Source organism: Xiphias gladius, chromosome 7 (genome assembly GCF_016859285.1).
Source record: "Xiphias gladius isolate SHS-SW01 ecotype Sanya breed wild chromosome 7, ASM1685928v1, whole genome shotgun sequence".
Taxonomy (NCBI): Eukaryota; Metazoa; Chordata; class Actinopteri; order Istiophoriformes; family Xiphiidae; genus Xiphias; species Xiphias gladius.
In genome coordinates, this window is record NC_053406.1 from 27,663,053 (window position 1) to 27,686,707 (window position 23,655).

Consider the following 23,655-nt stretch of genomic DNA (forward strand, 5'->3'; position numbering starts at 1 on the left):
CTCTTGCTGTATCAGTGGTCAGTTGAAATAATAAGTAAAAGTGGTAAAAATAAAATACAACAGGCTGTTTTGGGTTTATCTGTCCTCAGATCACTTAATACGTGTCTAGATAAACAAACAGTGATCTGATACAAAAACTATACAGATAAATTATAATGTATTTTCAGTGTAGCAACATGATATGGTATGAACATGGTAGAAAGAGAGAGAAAGAGCAACTGCACTTGGTTGAGATCATAAAAGCCGGACTGAGGGTTAAGACAGGTCTGAGACGGTAAAACAATGTCCCAAGTCCCGGCACCGGTCAGCCCTGCTGTCTGACAGTTGACAGGACAACACACAGGTTTTACATTTGTAAAACTTACCCAGAGCCAGGAAAAGCTGTTTTTCACGCGCACGACGTCATCCCAGTATAAAGCGTATGAATCGAATCTTCCAACCACAAAAACAGAAAACATGGCCGCCGTGTTGAAGGTAGCGGTCGTGACAGGAGCCCTGACGAGGAAGCACTTTTCTCTCTGTAACTGAAGCATTACTGCTGACAGGGAAGTCTGACGGTGAGACGAGAGGACGACAGGTAGCGAGGGGAGTAGTAGAGGCGACGTGGGTTGTTTCCAAAGTCAGTGGTCTCTCTCTCTCTGTGTCTGTCTCTCTCTCTGTCTCTGTCTCTCTCTGTGTCTGTCTCTGTCTCTCTCTGTGTCTGTCTGTCTCTCTCTCTGCCTCTGTCTCTGTCTCTCTCTGTCTGTCTCTCTGTCGCTCTCTGTCTCTCTCTCTCTGTATCTCTCTCTGTCTCTGTGTCTGTCTCTCTGTGTCTGTCTCTCTGTCTCTCTCTGTCTCTCTCTGTCTCTGTCTCTCTCTGTGTCTGTCTGTCTCTCTCTCTCTCTCTGTGTCTGCCTCTGTCTCTCTCTCTGTCTCTCTCTGTGTCTGTCTGTCTGTCTCTCTCTGTATTTGTCTCTCTCTCTGTGTCTCTCTGTCTCTCTCTGTGTCTGTCTCTCTCTGTGTCTCTCTCTCTCTCTCTCTCTCTCTCTCTCTCTGTCTCTCTCTCTGCCTCTCTCTCTCTCTGTCTGTCTCTCTCTGTCTCTCTCTCTCTCTGTCTCTCTGTCTCTCTCTCTGTGTCTGTCTCTGTCTCTCTCTCTCTCTCTCTGTGTCTGTCTGTCTCTCTCTCTCTCTGCCTCTGTCTCTCTCTGTGTCTGTCTCTCTCTGTGTCTGTCTCTCTCTGTGTCTGTCTCTCTCTCTCTCTCTCTCTATGTCTGTCTGTCTCTCTCTCTCTCTGCCTCTGTCTCTCTCTGTGTCTGTCTCTCTGTCTCTCTCTCTCTATGTCTGTCTGTCTCTCTCTCTGCCTCTGTCTCTCTCTGTGTCTGTCTCTCTGTCTCTCTCTCTCTGTGTCTCTCTCTCTGTCTCTGTCTCTCTCTGTCTCTCTCTCTCTGTCTCTCTGTCTCTCTCTGTGTCTGTCTCTCTCTCTCTGTGTCTGTCTCTCTGTCCGTCTCTCTCTGTGTCTGCCTCTGTCTCTCTGTCTCTCTCTGTGTCTGCGTCTGTACATAAAACTGACTGCTCCGCTGCTCTCTCTGTCTCTGTCCCCAGATGTACCCCTGTTTACATTTTAACATCACTGCAGCACTTTGAAATATTCACAGGGTTTTACTGTTGGTATAAAGATAATCTGTTAGATTCGCGTTAAGAAGCTCCATTTAACGCTTGTGTGTGTGTGCGTCCTCAGACATTAATGAGTGTTTGGAGGGAGATTTCTGTTTCTCCAGAGGAGAGTGTGTGAACACGCCTGGATCCTACACCTGTGTGTGTTCTCAGGGATTCACACTGAGTGACAACAGGACGTCCTGCATCGGTGAGTCAGGCCACGTTCAACGCGATGGATCCTATTTATGTGATATTTTGTTTGTTTTAATTCTTCCGTCCCACACGATGTGTAATTTTGCATCGCAATCTCTGTATTTAGTGTGATAGAGTAACTTTTCTAGTAATTCAGTTTTAGTTATGTCTGTTATTGTCTGAACCAGTAAATCAAAAACCAGACAAAAGTACTTCAACGCACTGATAAAACTCAGATTAGATAATTGCCATGATTCATCCCTGCTCATGCATGAACCAATCCCACAGACAGATTTGTTCCTAAGTGTCACATACTAGTGATTTCAGAGAATTTGTGGCATCACATTTCCTTGGCTTCCCGTGTACCTCAGAGTTTTCCCTGAGCTACGAATGAAACTTGTCTCTGTATGTCAGACATTTTGGCAACCGATTCTCCTCGGCGGTTGTCGGGAAAATCCTTTTCTGTCCAGGTGAACATCCTCCGGGATGACACCTGACAGTGTGACATCGCCCGCTGTACGTTACATTCTCTTGTCCATCTCTTTGACTGTTGTGTCGACTTGACCACCTCCCACCCGGACCCCTTTGGCCTCCTTTACCTCTGTCACAGTACAGCTCTGCTCTGCTTCTTTTTCTCCTGGTGATATTTTTGCGAATTAAACTTGCTCACACACGAAGCGGAACGTGCAGCCTCATACAGCAATTTTTCATGAGCTGGCACCTCCTCATAATATCACCGAAACGAGCGGTTTCTGACCGGTTTGTGCAGTTACGAGAGCCTGGCGATTAATCCCAGTGTTATTTGTGGTCAGGACATCTGTTGTAAATTGCTTCACTGATTAATCAGCAGATGACTGTCGAGGGCACAGCTGTGCGCTCATTCATCCAGGCCTCTGAGCTGGAGCAGGAAAAAACTGCAGAAAGACTCCGTACACTTCTACACCGTAGAAATTCCAGCGATCACAAGGGCACGTCTAGATCGCCTTCGTTTATGAATAGTCGTACATGACAACAAATCTGCGAGTGAACAAGGTGTTTACCTCCGTTCATTACATGATCAGCAACAGGTGTGTGCTTTTTATGTGGCGTAAAATATAATATGCATTACACAATTCAGATTAGTATCACCCATAACCAGAAAAATGCACTCACTGAGCGCTTTATTAGGAACACCACACTGATACCGGGTAGTTCCTCCCTTTGGTCTCAACACAGCCTCGGTTCTTCGTGTGCTGGATTCCAACAGATGTTGGAAACTTTCCTCTGAGACCCTGGTCCATGTTGACCTGATTGCATCACATCACTTCTTCAGATTTGTCAGCTGCACACACATGCTGCCGATCTCCTGTTCTACCAAATCCCAGAGCTGTTCTACTGGATCCAGATCTGGTGACTGGGGAGGCCACTGAAGTTCACTGAACTCGCTGTCATGTTAATGATACCAGTCACTGACATGTTGCATTATCCTGCTGGAAGTAGCCATTAGAAGACGGTGAACTGTGTCCATAAAGGGAAGCACATGGTCAGCAGCAATACTCAGACAGGCTGTGGCCTTCAAACCACGATTGGTTGGTATTAAAGGGCCAAAGTGGAGCCAAGAAAACATTCCCCATACCGTTACACCACCACCACCACCAGCAGCCTGGACTGTTGACACAAAGCAGATTGGGTCCATGGATTCATGCTGTTGACACCAGATTCTGACCCGAGCATCTGCTGCCTCAGCAGAAATCCAGATCCATCAGAGGCCAGGCTACATTTTTCCAGTCTCCAAATATCCAGTGTTGGTGAGTCTGTGCCCACTGCAGCCTCAGATTTCTGTTCTTGGCTGACAGGACTGGAACCTGACATGGTCTTCTACTGTTGTAGCCTATCTGTCTCCAGGTTGGACGAGTTGTTCATTATGAGATGCTTTTCTTCTCACCACAGCTGTAAACAGTGGTTATCTGGGTTCCCGTAGCCTTTATGTCAGCTCCGACCAGTCTGGACATTCTCCTCTGGTGTTTCCGTCCACAGAACTGATGCTCACTGGATGTTTTTGTTTTTGGCTCCATTCTGAGTAAAAAATCAACCCGGAGGTCAGCAGTTTCAGAAACACTCAAACCAGCCCGATTGGCACCAACAGTCATGTCACGGTCAAACTCACTGAGGTCACATTTTTCCCCCCATTCTGATGTTTGATGTGAACGTTAACCGAAGCTCCTGACCTGTATCTGCAGGATTTTATGCACTGAACTGCTGCCACGTGATTGGCTGATTGGATGATTGCATGAATATGCAGGTGTACAGGTGTTCCTAATAAAGTGCTCGGTTCAGTGTATGAAGTACGTGTATTTCAGTGGACCCCAGGAGGAGTATCTACTGTTGTTACAGGAGCTAATGGGCATCTAAACACTGTCGACCTCCGAGGGGGGCGGCATACTGTAGAATTCAAAATGAACTTTATTCATTGATTCTTTTTCACGCAGCTCTTTAGTTTCAGGTGCTGCCTTGAAATCACAGCAACGCGTAGGAATTTCAGTCTGCGAGTGTGACGGACTCTACTGTAGCTCCGTTCAAACTAGAACCATAAATATTCCAGGTTGTGCGTTCACTCGGAGCAGGTAATAATCCAAGGAGATCCAGCAGTGTGTGTTAGAGTTGCAGCAGCCAGTCAGACGTGACTGTGGTTCTGTTGTCGGATGTTTGAGGCTCTGCAGACGATGTTTTCAGTCCGGAACACACAGAGCTCAGTGTTCGCGGTGTTCTGCTGCCAGCAGCTCAGGTCTGATCTGTGTTTCTGCTTCTAGCGCTGATGTAATGCTGATGTCATCTTTGGCCTGTCCTCATGGCAACGTGTCGACGTGTATACTGTGTGTGTGTGTGTGTGTGTGTGTATGTGATTGTGTTACACGTAGTGACGGCTTCCCTCCCTCTCTGTAGATGTGGATGAGTGTGTGAAGCCAGGTGTGTGTTTGGACGGTCGCTGTGTAAACACCGAAGGCTCCTTCCAGTGCCAGTGTCAAACTGGCTTCACCGCCAACCCCGAGAAGACCACCTGCCTCGGTACGCACACGCACACGCACACGTTGACCTTGGTTACTTTTGGGGACGTTGCATTTGCATAGACGTGCATTAATTTCCTGGAGACATACTCTAACCCATAGCCATAACCACTGACCCAAACGTGCGTCTTCGGGGATGACTCCCAGTGCTGAAGACTTAGGATTCATCTGTTACGATATCTCCAAAACAATATTTGTAATAATGAAAAAGCTCAGTCCAACGCTTCACTAACCAGGGATGAAAACATGAAAGTAGTTTGTAGATTGTTCTCCACAGTTCCTCTAGCTGTGTGGTCCAGTTTTGTGTTTACCAGTCCATCTGTTTGGGGCTAAAAAATATCTGCTCATAATTTCCCTTTGGTCTTCTTTCCAAAAATTTCCATCAGGAATGACATGGACTTTCTTATATATATTTTTTCCATGTGCAATTACTGGTACGTTCTGGTTGTTGGGTTCTTGTTAAACGGGCTTGACTTCATAGTTCTCACTGATGATGACAAAGGTCGGATGATGAATTAAAATCTGGTTCAACTCAATATAAAATGAATTTGACTGCATGACTCAAATCGTTATTCAGTGAAACAAAGCAAGTAACTCATATCTCAGCACCACATTAGAATATTCAGCATCAGTTCCTGGTTGAATTATGCTTTATTCGTCAGTTACTGGAAAAAAAAAACGCAAAACAAAAAAACACCTGTGTTGCCACTTTCTTTATTCCTTGACTTTTCCATAAAAGGAGCCAGTGGTTGATCCACCAGAGCATCATGAGTATTTTCACTTTTCATACTTTATAGCAGTTATAATGTATATTTTCATAATATACAATATTATAAGATCACGAATACTGTTCTCGCCTGAAAAAACAATGTGAAAACAGTGAAAGTGTGGTAGAGAGAATCATCATCTGAACCGGCAGCTCATCTCGGCTTCACGGAGCGTCACAGTGAGTTTCAGCTCTTTGTTTATCTGTTCAGACCACAATGTTACTGCTCTGGTTCACGGTCACCGCTATCATACAGCAGGCAGATGTTTTCAGAGAAAAATCTGTAAAGATCCACTGTCCACTACCAGCTCAGCAGCAAACGGCAGACAGACCCAGTCAGAGACCAGCTGGTGAACGTAGCGGAGCGTTTAGCAGCTAAAGAGCCAGAGGTTTCCCTCAGGAGCTGGTGGAGACCAAAACCAGAGCTAAAAGAGAGGGAACACTGGACTTGGATTCATCAGGTGGACTCGGATACCAGATCCAGATGAATTATCATGCTGCTCTGTAGCTGCTGGATGTGGAAACAGACAGTGTTTGCAAACAAGTTCAACATATCAACTTAGAAACTGATGATATGTCCCTGGTGTGTTCACAGCTTGTTCTGCAGAAAACAAGTGGCCAGAAAAGTCAGTCAGTGCAGGTGTAATAACATTTTGCTGGTTATACTCCTGCACTTTACTCTAGTAAAGGATCAGAGTACTTCTACCATCACTGACAAAGATACAAGGACACACCAACACAAAGCTGTGAGGCCTCAACACTTGTCTTGAGTTGACAGACTATGTTCCTGTCTCAGTTGAATTCAAATGAGCTTTATTGGCAGGAACATCTAAGTTATACAGTTTCCAAAGCCAAATGACGTATTATTGAATTTTTATTTACAAAAGAAAAAAAAATTGAAAAATCACAAGATAACACATCTCTCTCTCTTTCAGATGTTGACGAGTGCGTCTTGTCCGGAGGGTCAGTTTGTGGGTCGCGGCGTTGTGAAAACACGATTGGTTCGTACCGCTGCCTCACTTCCTGCGAGCCGGGCTACCAGGTGACACACACCGGCAATTGTGTAGGTGAGTGTGTCCGCACATCATAAACCTCGCTATGTTTAAAATTCCTGATTTTCTCCCTCTGGGTCTCAGATACAGTATGTGCTCAGGGTCAGTGATGACCGGTCGTAAACATTACACACCTGGAGACTGACGTACTGAGGTCATTTCGTTTCGCTATGAAACTCAACATTTCCTGCAAATGTTTCGCAATAAGAGCCCTCCGGGGAAGTGAAAGGATTCTCCGGAAATGATAGTTGATGAGAAACAGATGGGGGAAGAGCAGCAGCAACAAACGGAGACAGATCAGAAAACAGGGAGGACTCCTATTGAAAACTGATCAGATACAGAACACACGGGTCAGTTTCAGATCGCTCGTCTTGTCCATTTAGCCAAAGCCAAATTAGCCAAAATATATACAAATCTTACTCGTGACAGCTGTTAACCGTCTCCAGCTGCTCTGATTCGCACGCTGTGGTTGTTCCCCGATCTGCATAATTTCTTCATCTCAGATGTATTGTGGTCTATTTTGAATCATTCCCCCCCGACTTGCTACATAAAAAATCCACATACATGTCAGACTTAACCTCTCCCTTCTCTCTCAGATATCAACGAGTGTGCCAATAAGACGGTGTGTGGGGATCACGCCTTCTGTCAGAACCTGATCGGAACCTACTTGTGTATGTGTGACCAGGGCTTCACCTCCACCGCTGATGGAAAAGCCTGCGTGGGTACGTGTTTTATCCTCAGCCACAGACATTTCACAATACAGTTGTTTGGCAGACGCTTCTGTCCAAAGTGACAGAGCGATGGGATTCCCCTGAAACCTCTTCTCTATACTAGACCGTACTCTGTCAGAGTTCTGGTCCCTTCACTCGCCCCCTGTGGGTACGTGAAGGTGTGCACCCCTTCGGGAGTGGTCTGCTGCGCACCTGCGTCCACTCAGGCCATTGCCTTGATGGACTTGTGCATGAGCAGCTTTTTGCTTTTCACTTTTCATGCTCTGATGAAGGCCTATGGTCAAGACCCATCAGCCGTGAAGGTTCTGCCGGTAGTTTTGCTGCGGTGGTGTGCAAACCCTTTTTCCATTTTTGAACTGATGTGATTTTTGAGGCTGAGCACTCAAATTCATTCCCTCTATTGGAAAAACGTGACGGAAGCCGGTTTTCATGTGAAGCGAAAACCGGTGGCACTTCTATATGTTAACTTGCCGCTGCGCTGTAACCAGGGCTCAGCAGACAAGCAGCCTGGTTCCCTGGTTCCCTGGTTCCCTGGTCCTGACGTGTCTGTTCTGCCTCTGGTGGAAAGGCGCCCCCTTGTGGCCAATCCGAATCAGACCTCTGATGACGACGGGAGTGCTGTGATCTGCGTCCTCTCATGGTGGTGGAAGCTGTCGACAGTGTTGTTACCGTCTGCGTTTCACCGTGGTATATATTTAGACCCGTACTGGTCAGAGCCAGCTGTTCCAGTGGTTCTACAGCCACTCTTTGTAAAATCTCAGCATGATGGGAAAAAAAATACTTCCCACTTGAGAAAATGAAGCAGGTTTTTAAAACCGTCCCGCATCACCAGAAAGAATAAGTAAACAGGACGGTTTCATTTTGTTTGTGTGGATACGTGCAGGGTTTACCAGCGAACGCAATAACAACGTTAGTAATAAGAAGAAGAGTATAACAACAAATCAACACACAAATCAAAATAATCACTTGTTTAATGGGAGAGACAGAGAGGGACTGAAAGAAATCTGAGGCCGGGTGTCCGGTCTGACTCTCTCGCGTCGCGGCAGACAGATGCAAACTGTCCTGCTTTTCATTATCTGACCAGTCGACGTTAATTTCCTGGAGTTTGGAAGAAAGGTTCTCGGCAGACGCAAACTGTGGGCACTGAGGGAGGGAGTGGTCCTCCACGCCGGCAGCCATGTTTTCTCATACACTGTGTCTGTCCCTCTTGTCTCTCTCTCTCTCTGTCTGTCCTTCTGTCTCTCAGATGAGGACGAGTGTGTGTCTCTGCAGGGTGTGTGTGGTTCGGCCCGTTGTGAGAACGTGGAGGGATCCTTCATATGTGAATGTGACGGCCCGGGAGAGTTTGACACTACGACCAGAACGTGTGTCAGCACTGTTCAACCAGGTGCACGCACACACGCGCACACACACACACACACACACACACACACACACACACACACACACACACACACACACTAGAAAACATACATGATGAGGATGACGTACAGTTTTCTTTACTCCGCACTCTGGCCTCTGCAGAAACAGGAAACTCATCCACTCAGAATGGACAAGAGTCAAAAAGCTTCTCTCATGTTTACTCAAATGATTTATCTTCTAAAGCAGAACAATCCATCCGCCCATTTTCTGCTGGGGCCCTGGGGCCCCTGACCCCTCTGACCTGTTCGGTAATCCACGCTTGGGTCCAGGTCACGTTAACTGATTACTGATCTGACCAGGAATTACTGACTGACTGGAAATGCCAGTAAATTCCCTTCCCAAACAGTTGTTGGCTTCATTGTCTGTTTTCTGAACGCGTCTCTTTTCGGGGACCGATCCTATTGACAGTAGTATTGATATTTGAAACAAGTATCGGAGGCATTTAATCATAGGATTCGATCTGTGGTCCCGTTCTCGCTCTTTGTTTAGATGAAGAAGTGCAGCAGAAACTGGTTAATCTGTTTGCGGCTCCTCATCAGCGCATTGGGTTCTGGATGTTGGGAACCGCTGCTTTAGAGAACCATACACGTGTAGAGTGGATCTTCTTAACTAAACTCTACTCATTAAATTCTCCTTTTGTCTCCTGCAGCAGAGACGGTCCCCAGCTACCCCTCCTTTCCCTTCCACGCCGGCGCGGTGGAGCTGGATCCGGTGCCGCCCCCCCTCCCCGCAGCTCGTCCCGGCGAGCTGAGGGAGTGTTACTACAACCTGTCCGAGCGAGGAACCTGCGGCCTGCTGGCCTCCAACACCAGCCAGCAGGAGTGCTGCTGCACGGTGGGGGAGGGCTGGGGGCTGAGCTGCCGGTACCACGCCTGCCCCCGCGCAGACACAGGTGAGACACCGGGGACACAGGGAGTCCAGCAGGGCCGCCGGGTTATTGCTGGAAGTGACAGGTGTTTCCGGCGACCACGACGCGATCAGCATCTCAACATTTCAGACGGTCTGACCTGGAAGACGTGTTGGAAGTCTGCGGCATTCTGCCCCAGACGCGGGGTGTTGGTCAGACGAAGCAGGATGGAGTCAGTGTTTCTGCCGTTTCGCTGTTTGAAAAGTGTGTCCAATAAGAGGCGGAGACGTGTCCGCAGAGGCTGCTCCTGCCCCCTGCTGGACTGACCATCGGCTCTGCCCCACATTTGCGCATTTGCTCAACCGGTCTGACACGGGGTGTTGTTCTTAATGCACCGTGACCATTGTGTCCTGATTTCGGTTGTATATTACCTCCAAGTTGAAGATGCGTCACGCGTCGACAGCCGATCTGATTTCTGACTTTATTTTCTTTGAGCAGATGAAATGACTGACGAGGGGCAACAAGATGCACGTTTGATGTCTCTCTGTCTGCGTTTAACCTGTTGCTGTGGCTTTGATATTAATCTGAGGTTCGGAGTTTTGCTGTTTTGAGAGCGTCAGAGAGATTTTAAATTTAACGATCCCATCACGTTTCCTCCAGTGTCGCGTTCTGTGTGTTCATGACGAAGGCTGCAGCCTGTCCGGCAGCGTCTCAGTTCGTTATCTGACACTAATGATGTTTCTGTGTTGGGGATGTTTCTCTGCAGCCGAGTTTCTGTCCCTGTGTCCCAGCGGGAGAGGATACGTTACCACTGGACCAGGAGCCTTCAGCTACAGAGGTACGCGCACACACGCACACACAGACAGACAGATTACTTCCAAACTGCAAGTTTCACAGATTGTAAACAAATATAGGCTAAATACAAGAACAGGGTTGAAGGTAAAAACCCACAACCAACTCCCTGAGTCCCCAAAGCATGATGGGAACTGTAGTATGATTACTCCAAGAGTGATAGTAAAAGAGACTACAGTCAATCCACGATCACTTTTCTTTGTTCTGCACAGTTCATCTATATTTTGTAACATCACTGAGTCTCAGCATGACAGAAAGGCAAGAAACTCAGAACTCCAACTACTTTAAGCAGCATCGAACTTTGTTTCTACTCTTGTTCTAGAACGTGTGTGTCAGCACTCACACGACTATACAGACTCTGCCCGACTAGCACATTTTGCTAAACGCCTGTAGCAGAAGAAAGCCTGAGCTTTCTAAACCAGTCTATTTGCTGGTCGGACTGAAAGTGTGAGCGCACCGGAGACGTTGCTGATCATTCCTCGTTGCACAGGAGAGCCGTGTGCCCACAGCCGCTGAACATACAGCTGTGTATCTTCTCTGCCTGTGTCCCCAGATGTGGACGAGTGTAAGCGCTTCCATCCGGAGGTGTGTAAGAACGGAGTGTGTGTCAATAACATCCCCGGGTACAACTGCTACTGCCCCAGCGGATACGTCTACAACAGCACGCTGCTGGAGTGCGTCGGTATGAACACACACACACACACACGCGCGTATATAGTGTATATAAGACTAAAAGGTCTGTTGAATGGCTCCCACCTGCAGACGGAAGCCAGTCCCAGCAGGTGTGCTGCGTGGAGCCGTAGTCGGGGAGACGCTCCGCGCGCCAAGCGCGCGAGGGGTCGGGTGTTTGTCAGCCTTTGTGAAAGTGGCGCGTCGGAGTCACGGGCTCCGTTAAGAGAAACGGCCGTTCACGAACGGTACCTGTCTCTGTCCGTCTCAGATCACGACGAATGTGAGGAGGAGAGCTGCGTCGGAGGAGTGTGTGTGAACACGGTGGGTTCATATTACTGCAGCTGTCAGCCTCCTCTGGTGCTCGATGACACGCAACGAAACTGCGTCAACTCCTCGCACCTCACTGTGGGTAAGACGCCTGCCTTCATCCTCCTCCTCCTCCTCCATCCCCCTGCTCCATGTTTACACACCTCGTCCTCTCTCCTCCCCGTCTTTACAACCTGTCATTTGCCGTCTCTTCTTCCTCGCTGTCCTCTTTGTCCTAGTCTCCCCGCCCCCCTCTCTTCTTTCCCTCTATCCTCTCTCTAAACGCATTCACTCCTCAAACGCTGTGCGTTGCCTGTGAACGTGATCGGGCCAGAGATAAAATGTGCAGTCACGTCTCTTGTCGTTCGTCCTCCTCCTCCAGATGAGAACCTGTCTGTGTGCTGGCAGCACCTCTCAGCGGACATGATGTGTCAGAGTCCTCTGCTGGGAGCCCAGTTCACCTTCACCGACTGCTGCTGTCTGTACGGGGAGGGCTGGGGCATGGAGTGTGCCCTCTGTCCGTCCACCGACTCCGGTAAAGATGGTGATTAAAGCTGCAGTAAGTGGTTTACGGCCACCAGAGGGCAGCAGTTGATAAAACAACATAATGCTTGTCCTGCTGCCCGGGACTGGCCGGAAACCAAATCAGTGCCGCTCTGATATCGTGTGTTGGCTTCATTCTCCCCGTGTCTCCGCAGAGGACCACGCCTTCCTGTGCAGTTCGCGTCCTCCGCCCATGTTTCCGAGCTTTCCGGACTCGAGAGGACCAGACGCAGGAGTGAGACTGGGAGCGGGACGGGGAGGAGCGAGCGGTACGAAGAGTTTCTTCTTTTATTTCTAATTTATTTGACTGTAAATGCATTTGGTCTTTAAATTTTCGCCTCTGCGACTTCTTGCGTCCCATCAACGCCTGTTTCCTTCCCCTCTCTCCTCCTCTCCTCAGCCCCTCCACATTTCCCCCCCTACAGCCCGGACTCCTTCCCCCCAGCTCTTGTTCCCAGCAGAGACTTCAGTCGTCCTGACTATCACGATTACTCTCCGGCAGGGGGCAGCAGGTTGGGCTTCAGAGGGAGGACGCCGGCCTCCTTCAGCCTGCCGGACGGAGGCTATCGCCGGGCCGAGTACGGGTGAGGCGGTAGACGTACTAGATGCACGGACAGACGATAATTACGTCTGCGTGTCTGTGTGAACGGAAAAATGAAATAAAAGTGCCGTTCTGAATGTCGGCAGCAAATGAACAGAGGTCTGTGAACATCCTCCAGCCTTATGTGTAAAGAAACCCTTCTTTATGTATTTCACGTGTTTCATTTGCCAACGTCTGCTCAGTGTAAATGCACCGGAGAAGCTCCAGCAGGCTACAGTTTGGTAGCCTGAACCACTTCTGGAAGAAGGTTTCAGACTCGCCCTAGCCAGATGTTGACACGCTGCGAATGCATCACATTCGTACCCTGTCCTGCTCCTGCGGTTTGACTCCATCGCTCAGTGTTCAGTGGAAATGTCCTCTGTCACAGTGGCGACTGAAACTGCTGTGAAATCAGCCGATTCATTGGAAAGGGAGAAAGACACTTGGATCAAAAGCGTCTCTGTAATTCCAGACTGAACTAAACTAAACTAAACGTAAAGGAAGAGTCTGGTGATATTCTGTTTGTATTCTCACCCACACTGACTCTAAACTCACCTCAACTAACATTAATCGACCTTTCGCAGCCTCAGCAAGCGGGAACCAGCCAATGAAATTATCAGCAGGTGCAGGTTGATGTTTTTGTACTTGTTTATTTCCACGTCAACGGCTGCGTTTGTGTCCGTCCCTCAGCACTGGTTACTACTCTGAGGGAGACTACGGCTCCCCTGACGGCTCCCCGCCCCGGCCTCCATCCTTCGGCCTCCCAGCGGACCCCCGGTCTGAGACGGCGTTCGGAGCCCAGCCGCCTCCTCCGTCCAGGCCTGATGGTCCTCCCCTCAGCCTGGCCCCGCTGCCCGGAGGTCCCTACGAGGAGCAGGAGGAGGACGAGGAGGAGGAGGAGGAGGACGAGACTTGGAGGCCGGGCCCACCGTTCCCTTCCTTCACTGAGAGGAGAGGAGGAGGAGGAGGAGGAGGAGCACCGTGGAGGGCGTATGAGAGTGAGTTTTCACCCCACCTGAGCCTGAAATATTTCTTATTCAGTAACAAAGTCATGGTCGAGGAGAAAGAATATAAGTCAAACTCATTCAAACTCTTGAGTTAATCATTGGTGATCTGGATTCAGCTGAATTATCCCCTTCAGGCTATCAGTCTGATTGCCTGAAGGGGAAATCCTTTGGATTTCATACAGTTCAGGATGATGGAGGATGTTTTGGCTGTTAAACGGAACATCTAACAGATCGTTGTGACCTATTAAAGCAGCATCAATAGATATACAGTATTTATAGTACCGGTGTATCAAATGACGACGTGACAGGAGTCTCTGGTAGCGATGAAGCTTCAGAGAATCCTCATCTGAACCTGCAGCTCATCTCGGCTTCACGGAGCGTCACAGTGAGTCCCAGCTCATCGTTTATCTGTCCGGACCAGAACTTCACTGCTCTGGTTCACGCTCACCGCTCTCATACAGCGGGCAGATGTTTTCAGAGACAGACCCAGTCAGAGACCAGCTGCTGAACATAGTGGAGCGTTTAGCTGCTAAAGAGCCAGAGGTTTCCCTCGGGAGCTGGTGGAGACCAAAACCAGAGCTAAAAGAGAGGGAGTACTGGATTTAGGTCCATCAGGTGGACTCAGAAACCAGATCCAGATGAAGGATCACGCTGATCTGGAAATAAGCAACCGCTCTGGGATGAACTTTTGTTACCACATAGAAAAGTCTGTTAGATTATGATTTTTATTTTAATGACTTTCAATGTATTTTCAACATAGAACCAGTTGTGCAGGATCTGTTGGACAGTTTTCTGTCAAATAAACACTTAAAGAGTGAAATCCTTCACATACATCACAGCGTTGGCAGGTTTACTGCCACCACAGTGGTGTTGATGATGATGATGGTCTGTCTGCTTCTGCCTACAACCTGAATTAGTCTCCATCCGACCAACTCAATTTAAGACAGAGCAAGAAAAAGACGCAAACAAGAAAAGGAAAAAAAGGCAATAATAACATGCTAATACAGAATCGCATCATGTTAATTAAAATTAATTCAAATTTGTGCAGATTTCACACTTTTAGTGGAAAAGATTAAACAAAATCTGCATTTCAAGTTTTAAAAACTAAAAGGGCGGGAAAAGTTGTGTCTCCCTCCGACATCTCCTCCTCTCGTCTTGTCTTCCAGGGCAATTTGATTCCTACGCCAGCCTGAGTGCAGCAGAGGACTGTGGGATACTGCACGGCTGTGAGAACGGCAGGTGTATCCGCGTCGCGGAGGGATACACCTGTGACTGCTACCAAGGATACGAACTGGACATGACCTCCATGACCTGTATAGGTACGACGAGACGGCCGCTTTCAATTGTCACTAAACTCGCTCCTCCTCTTTATCTATTTACTTTTCAGTTTTTTTCTTTTTTCTTTTTCCACTCTATCATGATGAATCAGTGATTATGAACCTAGTCTTTATGTAATTAGGGAATTTTAACCAGAAGTATCTGTGTGTGTTTGCAGACGTAAACGAGTGTGACGACAGCGTCAGCCTGGACTTCCCGTGCGTGAACGCTCGCTGCGTGAACACCGAAGGCTCGTTTCGCTGCGTCTGCAGGAGGGGATACGTCATGTCCCGCAGACCGAACCACTGCGTGGCCGCATAGACCCCATCAAACCAGACCGGACTCCATTAGACCAGTATAAACTGGTCTAGAGAATCTAAGACTGGACTACACAATGGCAGACTGGGCTAAAGTAGATTAGAATAAACTGGCTTGGGCTTTACTATAGGACCAGATTTGACAAACTAGACTTGAACCAGGATAAAGATGTACTGGAGTGAAATACTCTAGATTGCACTAAACTGGGCAGGACTAGACTAGACTAGACTGGGCTGGGCTGGGCTGGACTGGGCTGGGCTGGGCTTGTACAAAATTGGGTCACTCCCGATCAAAGAGTAGATTTACAGCCCGTCTTAGCTCCTACTCTGTTTCTCGCTGTCAGTTTCTCCGTACTCTCTCTGACAGTTGGTCTGCGTTTTTCCGTACATGTCGTGGGGTCACGTTGCCTTGTAGTTTTTTTTTGTTTTTTTTTTTGGGGGGGGTCTAGAAAACAGATTTACTGGATTTTCTCCGCAAAAAGGAAAAAGGAGGAAAATACCTTTGGTTGTAAGAGTTCAGACTGGGACCAGGATCAGGTGACGGTGTAATTAAGTGACTGTACAACCAGTAGATTATCTCACTTTAGCGTTAGCCTGTGAAGTCGAACTGAAATTTGAATTCTCCTCACTATCTCGGTAAGGAAGGGTGATTTAAAATGATTCTGGAGCCACTGGAGGACTGAAGGATCGTAGTAGCCGCCGAGTCCAGTGTTCAAGTGAATATTCTGGCTCTGTTTTTTCTTAGCTCGTTAGCCCACTAGCTAACAGAGTCTAATCCAACAACAGCGTTCCAGTTTCCTTAAGAGTAACTAAACACTAAATCCACCTTTTTTTTAGGTTGGTATATTACACAGTACGTACAGTCATTTTATTACACAGTCAGTCTCAAATCCTGGTCCCGGTCTGTGGTTTTAACCGTAACAGCAGATCTCTTAAAAAAAAAAACCAAACAGTGTCATGCTCAGGCCAAAGCAGTCTAGCCCCGTTTAGCTAGCCCAGTCACTGAACCCATGCTAACCCGGATGTAGACTCCAGGCTAGCTCTGATTAGACTTGTAGTACAAAGCGGGCCAGCCCTGCTTGGCCCTGTATGAGGAGCCCCGGGAACCAAGCTGTGCCCTGAGTTCACATGCATGTTTTAGGCTCCCAGCCTCCCATCTGGAGGTTTATGGTATTGAAAGGTCTGGTAGGTTACTGTCGGTGAGAGAAAGGAGTTTGGAGACGTGTGAAGTTGAGAAGTAGAAGAAGAAACAGTTGTGTGTGTTTGTGTGGTTTTTTTTTTTTTTTTTTTAGGAAACTAACCAAGCTTCACTGGGCGACAACAGAGAAACACTGAACTCAGATCAGTTCAAAAGCACCGACTTTGACTTAACCAGAGATAATAACATCACCTTTTCATTATCGATTAATCTTCGGTCTACTTTCTGGATTTCTTTAATTAATTGTTTGCCGTATGAAATGCCTGTTACTCTTCCCAGAGGCCAAAGGTGACGTCGTCAAATGCCTTGTTTTGTCCAACCAACAGTCCAAAACCCAAGATATTCAATTTACCATCTCATAAGACTTTGTCTCGCGCCCTGTCTGGCTTAAAATAAAGCAGCGTCTAGTTGTGACCCAGCACCACAGGTGTCGGAAATCTATAAGTCACATGTTCTGACCTCCAAGTTTCCCGGATTGTCTCGTTTAAACACATTTTGAGTCGCCCAGAGGTCAAACTGTCCGATATTTCACGAGAGAGCAGAGATTGGATTGAAACGAGTGTAGGAGAACTTGGGACCCCTTTAGGGTGCCTCGACCCCCAGGTTGGGAAACTCTGAGATAAGAACAAAGAAAAGCAGCAAATCTTCATCGACGAGGCTGGAACTATATCGACTGTTTGGTGGGGGGGGTTTTTTGTTTTGTTTTTAAAATGACTTAAACGATTAATGGATTATCAAAGTGGCTGCCATTTTTTTTTTTTTCCCAGTGAATCAACTAAGCGATTAATCGAGTAACTGGCAGCTCTACTCACCTTACAGGTCTGTCACTTCCGTTCACTGAGGGAGTTCAGGTGTGTGAACCGCATTTGTATGATTTTTTTTTTAATCATCACACCAAACACCAATCTGTTCAATCAAACAAACATTTGAAGGAAAAAAAAAAACAGAAAATATTGTCGGACTTTATTAATGAATGATTATTATTATTCTATTTTACATTTTTTTGAAATCGACTAACGTAGCTTTAATTACAAACACGCTCCACATTTTGCCATTTTTCCACATTGGCTCCAACAGCTACTAGCATCTGACGATACAGCTATTTACTAGCACGACAGCTGCCCCACGGTAAACACCAGAAAGGTTCTGCTGAGGCGAGGATCTTAAAACGTTAGCCACCGAGCAGCGACCCACATTTAGACGTTCCCGCCGTGCGCCATCAGTGGAGCTAGCTGAAGTTAGCGCTCGTTATCAGTTCGCTGGCTAACGAAAGCGTTTGGAAAACGAAGAACCGGAAGAGCCTGAAAACCAAGCGGCTCACTGGTCTGCAGACGCTGGAATAGTGACGGCGGTGAGTCCAGAAGTCCCCAGTTGATCGGTTTAGTTTTATCTCCTGCCGCTTCAAAGCCGTCACCACACACAGTGCTAATTCACTTGATTTACATTGTAATTTAATTTATTACTTCTGCCGTAAAATCCTACAAAAATTGCCCACAAAATATCAGAAACCCGTCGTGTGTAACGGGGTTAGAGGGCGAGAAGCGTTCTTCCCCGTTCGATATTCTCCTTTCAGCGTTTTCCTTCACCAGCTCCTGAATGTCGCCGAGCAGAAAAACTGGGGACTCTCCCTGGACTTTGTGACCATCGTACAGATTTGTGTCCTGACCACCAGTTTCCATTATTTCAGAGATCGTGGTTTTCTTTTCCTGTCAGTTGGGCTCTTAATACTACAATACCCACGTTTCCCCTCCTGAATGTACTGGAAGCTGCATTCAGTCATACTGTGTATATAGTAATTCACATTCCTCCGCAATAGTCCTCCTTGTTTCGCTGTCACAGCCTGTAGGAGAGCGTGTTTGTTTCATTATTAACTCTCCGTTGTAGTTAACACGCCGAATCCAACACGATGGACCTTCCTCCTCAGCACCTAATGTTTGATGTATAACATGCACTGTACCTGCCAGAGACCGGCCTCATGTTCACACAGGAGATTTTTTGTAAATTGTTTAAATTGTAGTCTCTGGTTTTTTTTAAACTGTTCCTTTTTATGGTTAATAATTCACTTTTTTGTTTTTTATCATTGTTTGTATGACAAGAAATGAAAATATATTTGCACACACTTTTAGTGAAACCTGTCTGTGCTGCGTCTGGGTTTTGTCCGTCTCTGTCGTTGTCTGGTGCGTAGGACGGAGCGCGGAGAGGACATGAGCGCGCGGCCACCGGGGGTTGCTGGTAAAGGTCTGGTCAGGGAAGACGTGACGCTCACAGCAAGTTGCCGTCAGTCTGCTCAGGGAAAACTTGCACTAATCCCGGCTGTAGTCCGCAAAGACACACGGAACGACCACAGACAGGAGGACGAGGACCACCGAGGGATGCAAAAGGACAAGTTGTTTTGTGTCTCTTTCAGTCTGGGGGGTCCTATGTGGGAGGGTGGGGGCCCTTTTCCATGTCTGCGCCCAGGGGCCTGTTGTCTAATGAGCCCAACACGCGTGTAACACTGATGCACATAAAGCATTTCGCTGCTTTAGTGCTGTTGCCAGGAAATCCGTCCTGTCTGCCTATATGTTCAAAATACAGTCATCAAGCGTCATTCAAATAATGATTATAATCCATAAAACCTTCCACTGAAATTTAGTCCAGTTTTAACAGACGGCCGGACTGTTTCCTGTTCTGCTCCAGCAACAGACAGAGAGTCGCAGCCTCGATCGTCTGCTGAATTAAACCAAATGTATCATCCGTTCCTCGCGTTTCTATCCTGTGATCTGTCGGCACGGGGCCGATGGTGGGCGCCCACCCCCCTACGTGGAAGTGCGACGAAAGTGTAGCGTAGCTGCAGAATCGTTTCTGCTCAAACTGTGGCTAACCTTTGTGACATCGCAGGCGTCAAGGTCGAGGGTCCACGGCCTCACGTGTCGTAAGCGGCTGTACAAATAAAGCTGATTTTACCTTTAGTAAAAGGACGTGGATAGTTCCTCCCCGCTGCTGATGTGAGTCAGTGTCTGTCGGTTTTCACTGACCCACTGTCCAGCGGCAGAGGTCTGCACTAGCTTGCTGCTAACACTGGCCTCGCGTACCCAGCGTTCGCTGTGGCCCGGGCACCTCGGGCGCTGACAACCCCTCTCGTCCTCCACCTGGCTCCATAACCCTAATGCCTGCACTGTTTATGTAGATCCAGATCTGTAAGCCACTTTATATTATAGGCCAATCCCTTCACACACACACAAACGTTAGCCCCCAGGCAGCCTTAATGGGATTACAGAGGTTCACCCAGTACTGAGGCTGAAACTGAGAGCCAGCGGAATATCAGCTTTCACTTTAACAGAACGGCCGGTGCTGCTCGTTCAACACACACACACACACACACACACACACACACACACACACACACACACACACACACACACACGGCACTGAAAACTACAACTGTTCATCCACCAGAGACAGTTTCAAATCACAACATATTTCAGTGTCTGGATCTAAAAACTGAAAAATGACAATTACATCCAAACATGCTGCTACATAGAATTCAGTCCATCCCTGTGTGTGTGTGTGTGTGTGTGTGTGAGAACGTATATGTATGTACTATTTATATGGTAGATTTTGTACAAAAAGGCAAAACCGTGTGCTTTACCAAAGATAAAATACACATAAAAAGTCAGACCCGTGAAATAAAACAACAGAACAAGAAAGGAGAAAAACATGGAACGGACAGCGAATGATCGAAGGCGAATTCTATGGATGAGGTTAGATATTAAGATATTTAGATATTAAGTTGAAGATGAACTGATTAAACCTGCTCGTTAGCTCGAAAGGAAAAGCGAGCGTTGGTAGACGTGTTTTCCCCTGTGGCCTTTTCTTCTTCTCGGGTTTTATACAAGGTCGGTGGCGGTGCTTAGAATCCACCTAAAGAAACTCGTATACGTGTTGCGGAGTTTGGATTAGAGGCTTCAAACTTCACTTCCCGGCCTCCGGCCTCTGCAGGGCAGCACAGTAACTGAGACGGAGGCGAAGAGAAGTGGGGATGAGCTTTTTACAGTTGTCCTCTGAGAGCAGGAGGACGAAGTGTGCTCGAGTCCTGCTGGGGGCCGAGCCGGGGTGAGGCCGAGGCAGCGGCGTTGACCCAGATCCGACGGAGGTGAGTGGGTCAGCTGTGTGAACGCCGTCGGGCTCACAGAGGGATTTGGCTCTGGGAATCCGGACTTGCTCCCTTTAGCTCAGGATATTTTTACTCACATGACCTCACTGCACTCGAGGACCATTTCGCTGCCTTACTGCTGCAGTGGCTTGAGATGACATGAAACACACAAGCTCCTGGTGTGGGACCCGCAGGGCCTACCAGCGACGCCCGGTAACAGAGGTGATCCTCCGAAACTGGCGTTAAACTCAGAGCACGCTGAGGCCATTTTGAGAGGCAGCAGTAAGGTCATCTTTCTTTCTCGAGAATATTAATACAGTCCTGGTTGAAATGATTGGCGCCCCTGAATTTTCAGTACAGAATTTAGAATAGCTTCAGAGATACCAGCAAATGAACCAGTTTTGTATCATCAAAATATTTAACAAAATGTCCACAGACATACAACGTACACCTGACACAAACCCGTACCATACGACCCACAGTAAACCAGGTAGGGCTCCATGGGCGAAGGCCAAGGAGGAGACAACTACTGCAAGAAAGACACGAAAAGACGAGTCGAGTGTTTGCAAAAACTTTCAAATTTAAGCCCAAGCCTTTTTGGGATGATGTTCTATGGACAGATGAAACCAGAGTAGAGCTCTTCGGCAAGGAAGCTCCTCTGTACCTCTATGAAGCCCACAGACGTAAAGAGCAGCCTACCTACGGTAAAACACGGTGGAGGTTCTGTCAGGCTGTGGGGCGGCCAGGACTGTATCCCTAATATTCGCCCTGCCCTCCCCACACTCTCACTGGGACGGTACAGAGACGCCCACTCTGGACCACGGCCCTTTAGGAACAACGTTTCATACCCTGGATTTTCAGCCATCTGCTGGATTCGTTCCTCGTGAGTTATTTACTTTGGGATTTAAGCGGACGGAGCTGTGGAGACATCCACCAGTGAGTCTGTTTCGATTTTCCTGAAAAGCTGTTTGTTGTTTTTTATCTTTCTGACTGTTGGATTCTGTGTTTCATCTGTAAGGGGAGGTTTAAAGACCTGCAGGGCGCCGCAGTGTTTGAACGGTATTTCTGTAGTTAAAAAAAAAAAAGCTTATATTTTCAAATCTGTCTTCAAACAAATCCTTTGATTTGCTTCCTTTAATCATTCCTGCTGTTCATACAGACCATGAAAAGATCCCTTGCCGACATGTTTCTGATGCAAAGGATGGGGGACAGATTCCAAAGACCAGACCAGAGGGTCCCAGACGTCGTCCTCCAGGTCTGAGTGCAGCAGGACTCGAGGGTTCGAACCTGTCAGTTTGCCCGTCGTCCTGAAATGTCTCAGCAACTAATGGCCGGTCCCCAGGTCCCCGAGTTTTCTTCTAGGGCCACCAGCAGGTCCGTCTTTTCACTTATTCAGTGGAACATCTCAGCAATTAGATCAACGTCAGTCGAAATAAAAACAGAGTAAGACAAGTGAAGACGTTAAAATTATTGGTGCTACTCATGAGATATAGACGACAATTAAAAGGTTTGTGTGATAAGAGCAAGAAAAACAGCAAGAATAAGAACAGAGATCAAATAAAGTGCTAAACTCTGCAGGAAGCCGAGAGACAGTTTATGGTGGATTGGAACATTTATTGCACATGAATGAATTTTTGAACCTGTTGCATGGAAACGTCTCTGACGGTCTACGTGGGGACCAGATACTAAACCACAGTGATCAGTGAGACGGAATATTCTCTGACAGGCAGGGAGACACAGGTAGGTAGACAGGGAGACGGAAAGACAGGCAGGCAGGCAGAAAGACAGACAGGCAGGGAGACTGACAAACGCAGGCAACCTAGTTATGCAGCTCTTATGAAACAGCAGATGTAGGCGAGAATGATCAGAGCTGCCTGTACGTCTGAGTCTGAGATTAGGAGTGTGTGTGTGTGTGTGTGTGTGTGTGGTTCTCACATCTTGCTGTGTCAGAAAGTGCTGCTTCAGCATCCTCCACACACACACACACACACAGGCACCAGGTGTGTGTTAATCCTCAGCTCTGTGCGTGTCACCGCCCTCAACACAAACCTAAAATATTTCTCACGCATCTCATTCATTTCTCTTCAGCTGATGTTTCCTCTGTTCATCTGCACAGTAAAGTTAGAGAGACAAGATTACCATGTCAGTCACTGGGGTTTCACCCTGGTGTTTACAGACACTCAGCATTTTATTCATTTTTATGCTGATGATACCAACTTGTCTGAACCTGCTGCTTTTATTCTGCAGACGAGTTTTTTTGACGTGTTCGCATTTCCCAGAGCACAATCCGAACTCTTCACGGACATCCAACTGACACAGAACAAAATTATAAGCACCAAGGACTCTGGTCATGAAAGAGATTGTCCTGCCAAAGCCACATTGAACCCCTGACTCAGAAAGTCCAGACAGACCAAAACCTAAAGACATTTAGTGTAGGACGATAGAAAACGGAGCCTGGCTTGAGAAATGTGGACCACTTGCTAAGCTCTGACCCCGTCACTTCTTCTGCTGTATGTCACTGTGCAGTTCACAGGGACAACGGTGGCGGATTTACCGCCAACGTTTCTGGTTTCATGGTGATTTATGAGACACGAGCGGCGTCTCGTTTCCGTCGGGGGTTTAGTGAATGGTCACGGCTCGGGTTGGCTTCTGATTCAGTGTTGAACTAAAAGTCTGTTCTGTTCTCTCTCTCACACACACACAGAAACAAAAACAGACCGGGTGTATCGCCGGCGTTTCCATGCGACTGGGCGAGTGGCAGAGTTTTTATTTCATCAACATAAACACTGAAGAGAAATCTCCAGTATGTGGACCGGAGCCATCACAGTCCCCACAGAATTTTTTTATAAAAGATAGTATATATATTTTTTACATATCATATCTTAATGATGGTTATTTATTAGATTTTATTTTCCCGAATGTTCATGCAACCCTGGGGGAGAAAAATTAGCTCTATTACCAGATCGGTCTTCAAAACTGAGCCCGTGAAACGTGTGTAATTTTAGACCATAAACTCCTCCTCAGGTCCCAAAAAGTTTC

At 47.4% G+C, this 23,655-nt stretch overlaps 1 protein-coding gene across 1 annotated transcript in view; it reads left to right on the forward strand.

Moving 5' to 3' along the window:
• The window catches only part of LOC120791939 (latent-transforming growth factor beta-binding protein 1-like), an 82,511-nt gene extending 66,283 nt beyond the window's left edge, over positions 1-16,228 (forward strand). Inside the window, exons 23-36 of the mRNA XM_040130817.1 lie at positions 4,750-4,872; positions 6,573-6,704; positions 7,286-7,411; positions 8,667-8,807; positions 9,492-9,734; positions 10,456-10,527; positions 11,095-11,223; positions 11,482-11,622; positions 11,902-12,054; positions 12,218-12,331; positions 12,463-12,646; positions 13,333-13,640; positions 14,816-14,968; positions 15,145-16,228. Coding sequence (XP_039986751.1) covers positions 4,750-4,872; positions 6,573-6,704; positions 7,286-7,411; positions 8,667-8,807; positions 9,492-9,734; positions 10,456-10,527; positions 11,095-11,223; positions 11,482-11,622; positions 11,902-12,054; positions 12,218-12,331; positions 12,463-12,646; positions 13,333-13,640; positions 14,816-14,968; positions 15,145-15,287 — 2,162 coding nt within the window. The 3' untranslated portion in view covers positions 15,288-16,228. The remainder of the gene's footprint in view (positions 1-4,749; positions 4,873-6,572; positions 6,705-7,285; positions 7,412-8,666; positions 8,808-9,491; positions 9,735-10,455; positions 10,528-11,094; positions 11,224-11,481; positions 11,623-11,901; positions 12,055-12,217; positions 12,332-12,462; positions 12,647-13,332; positions 13,641-14,815; positions 14,969-15,144) is intronic.
• Positions 16,229-23,655: the final 7,427 nt, after the last annotated feature.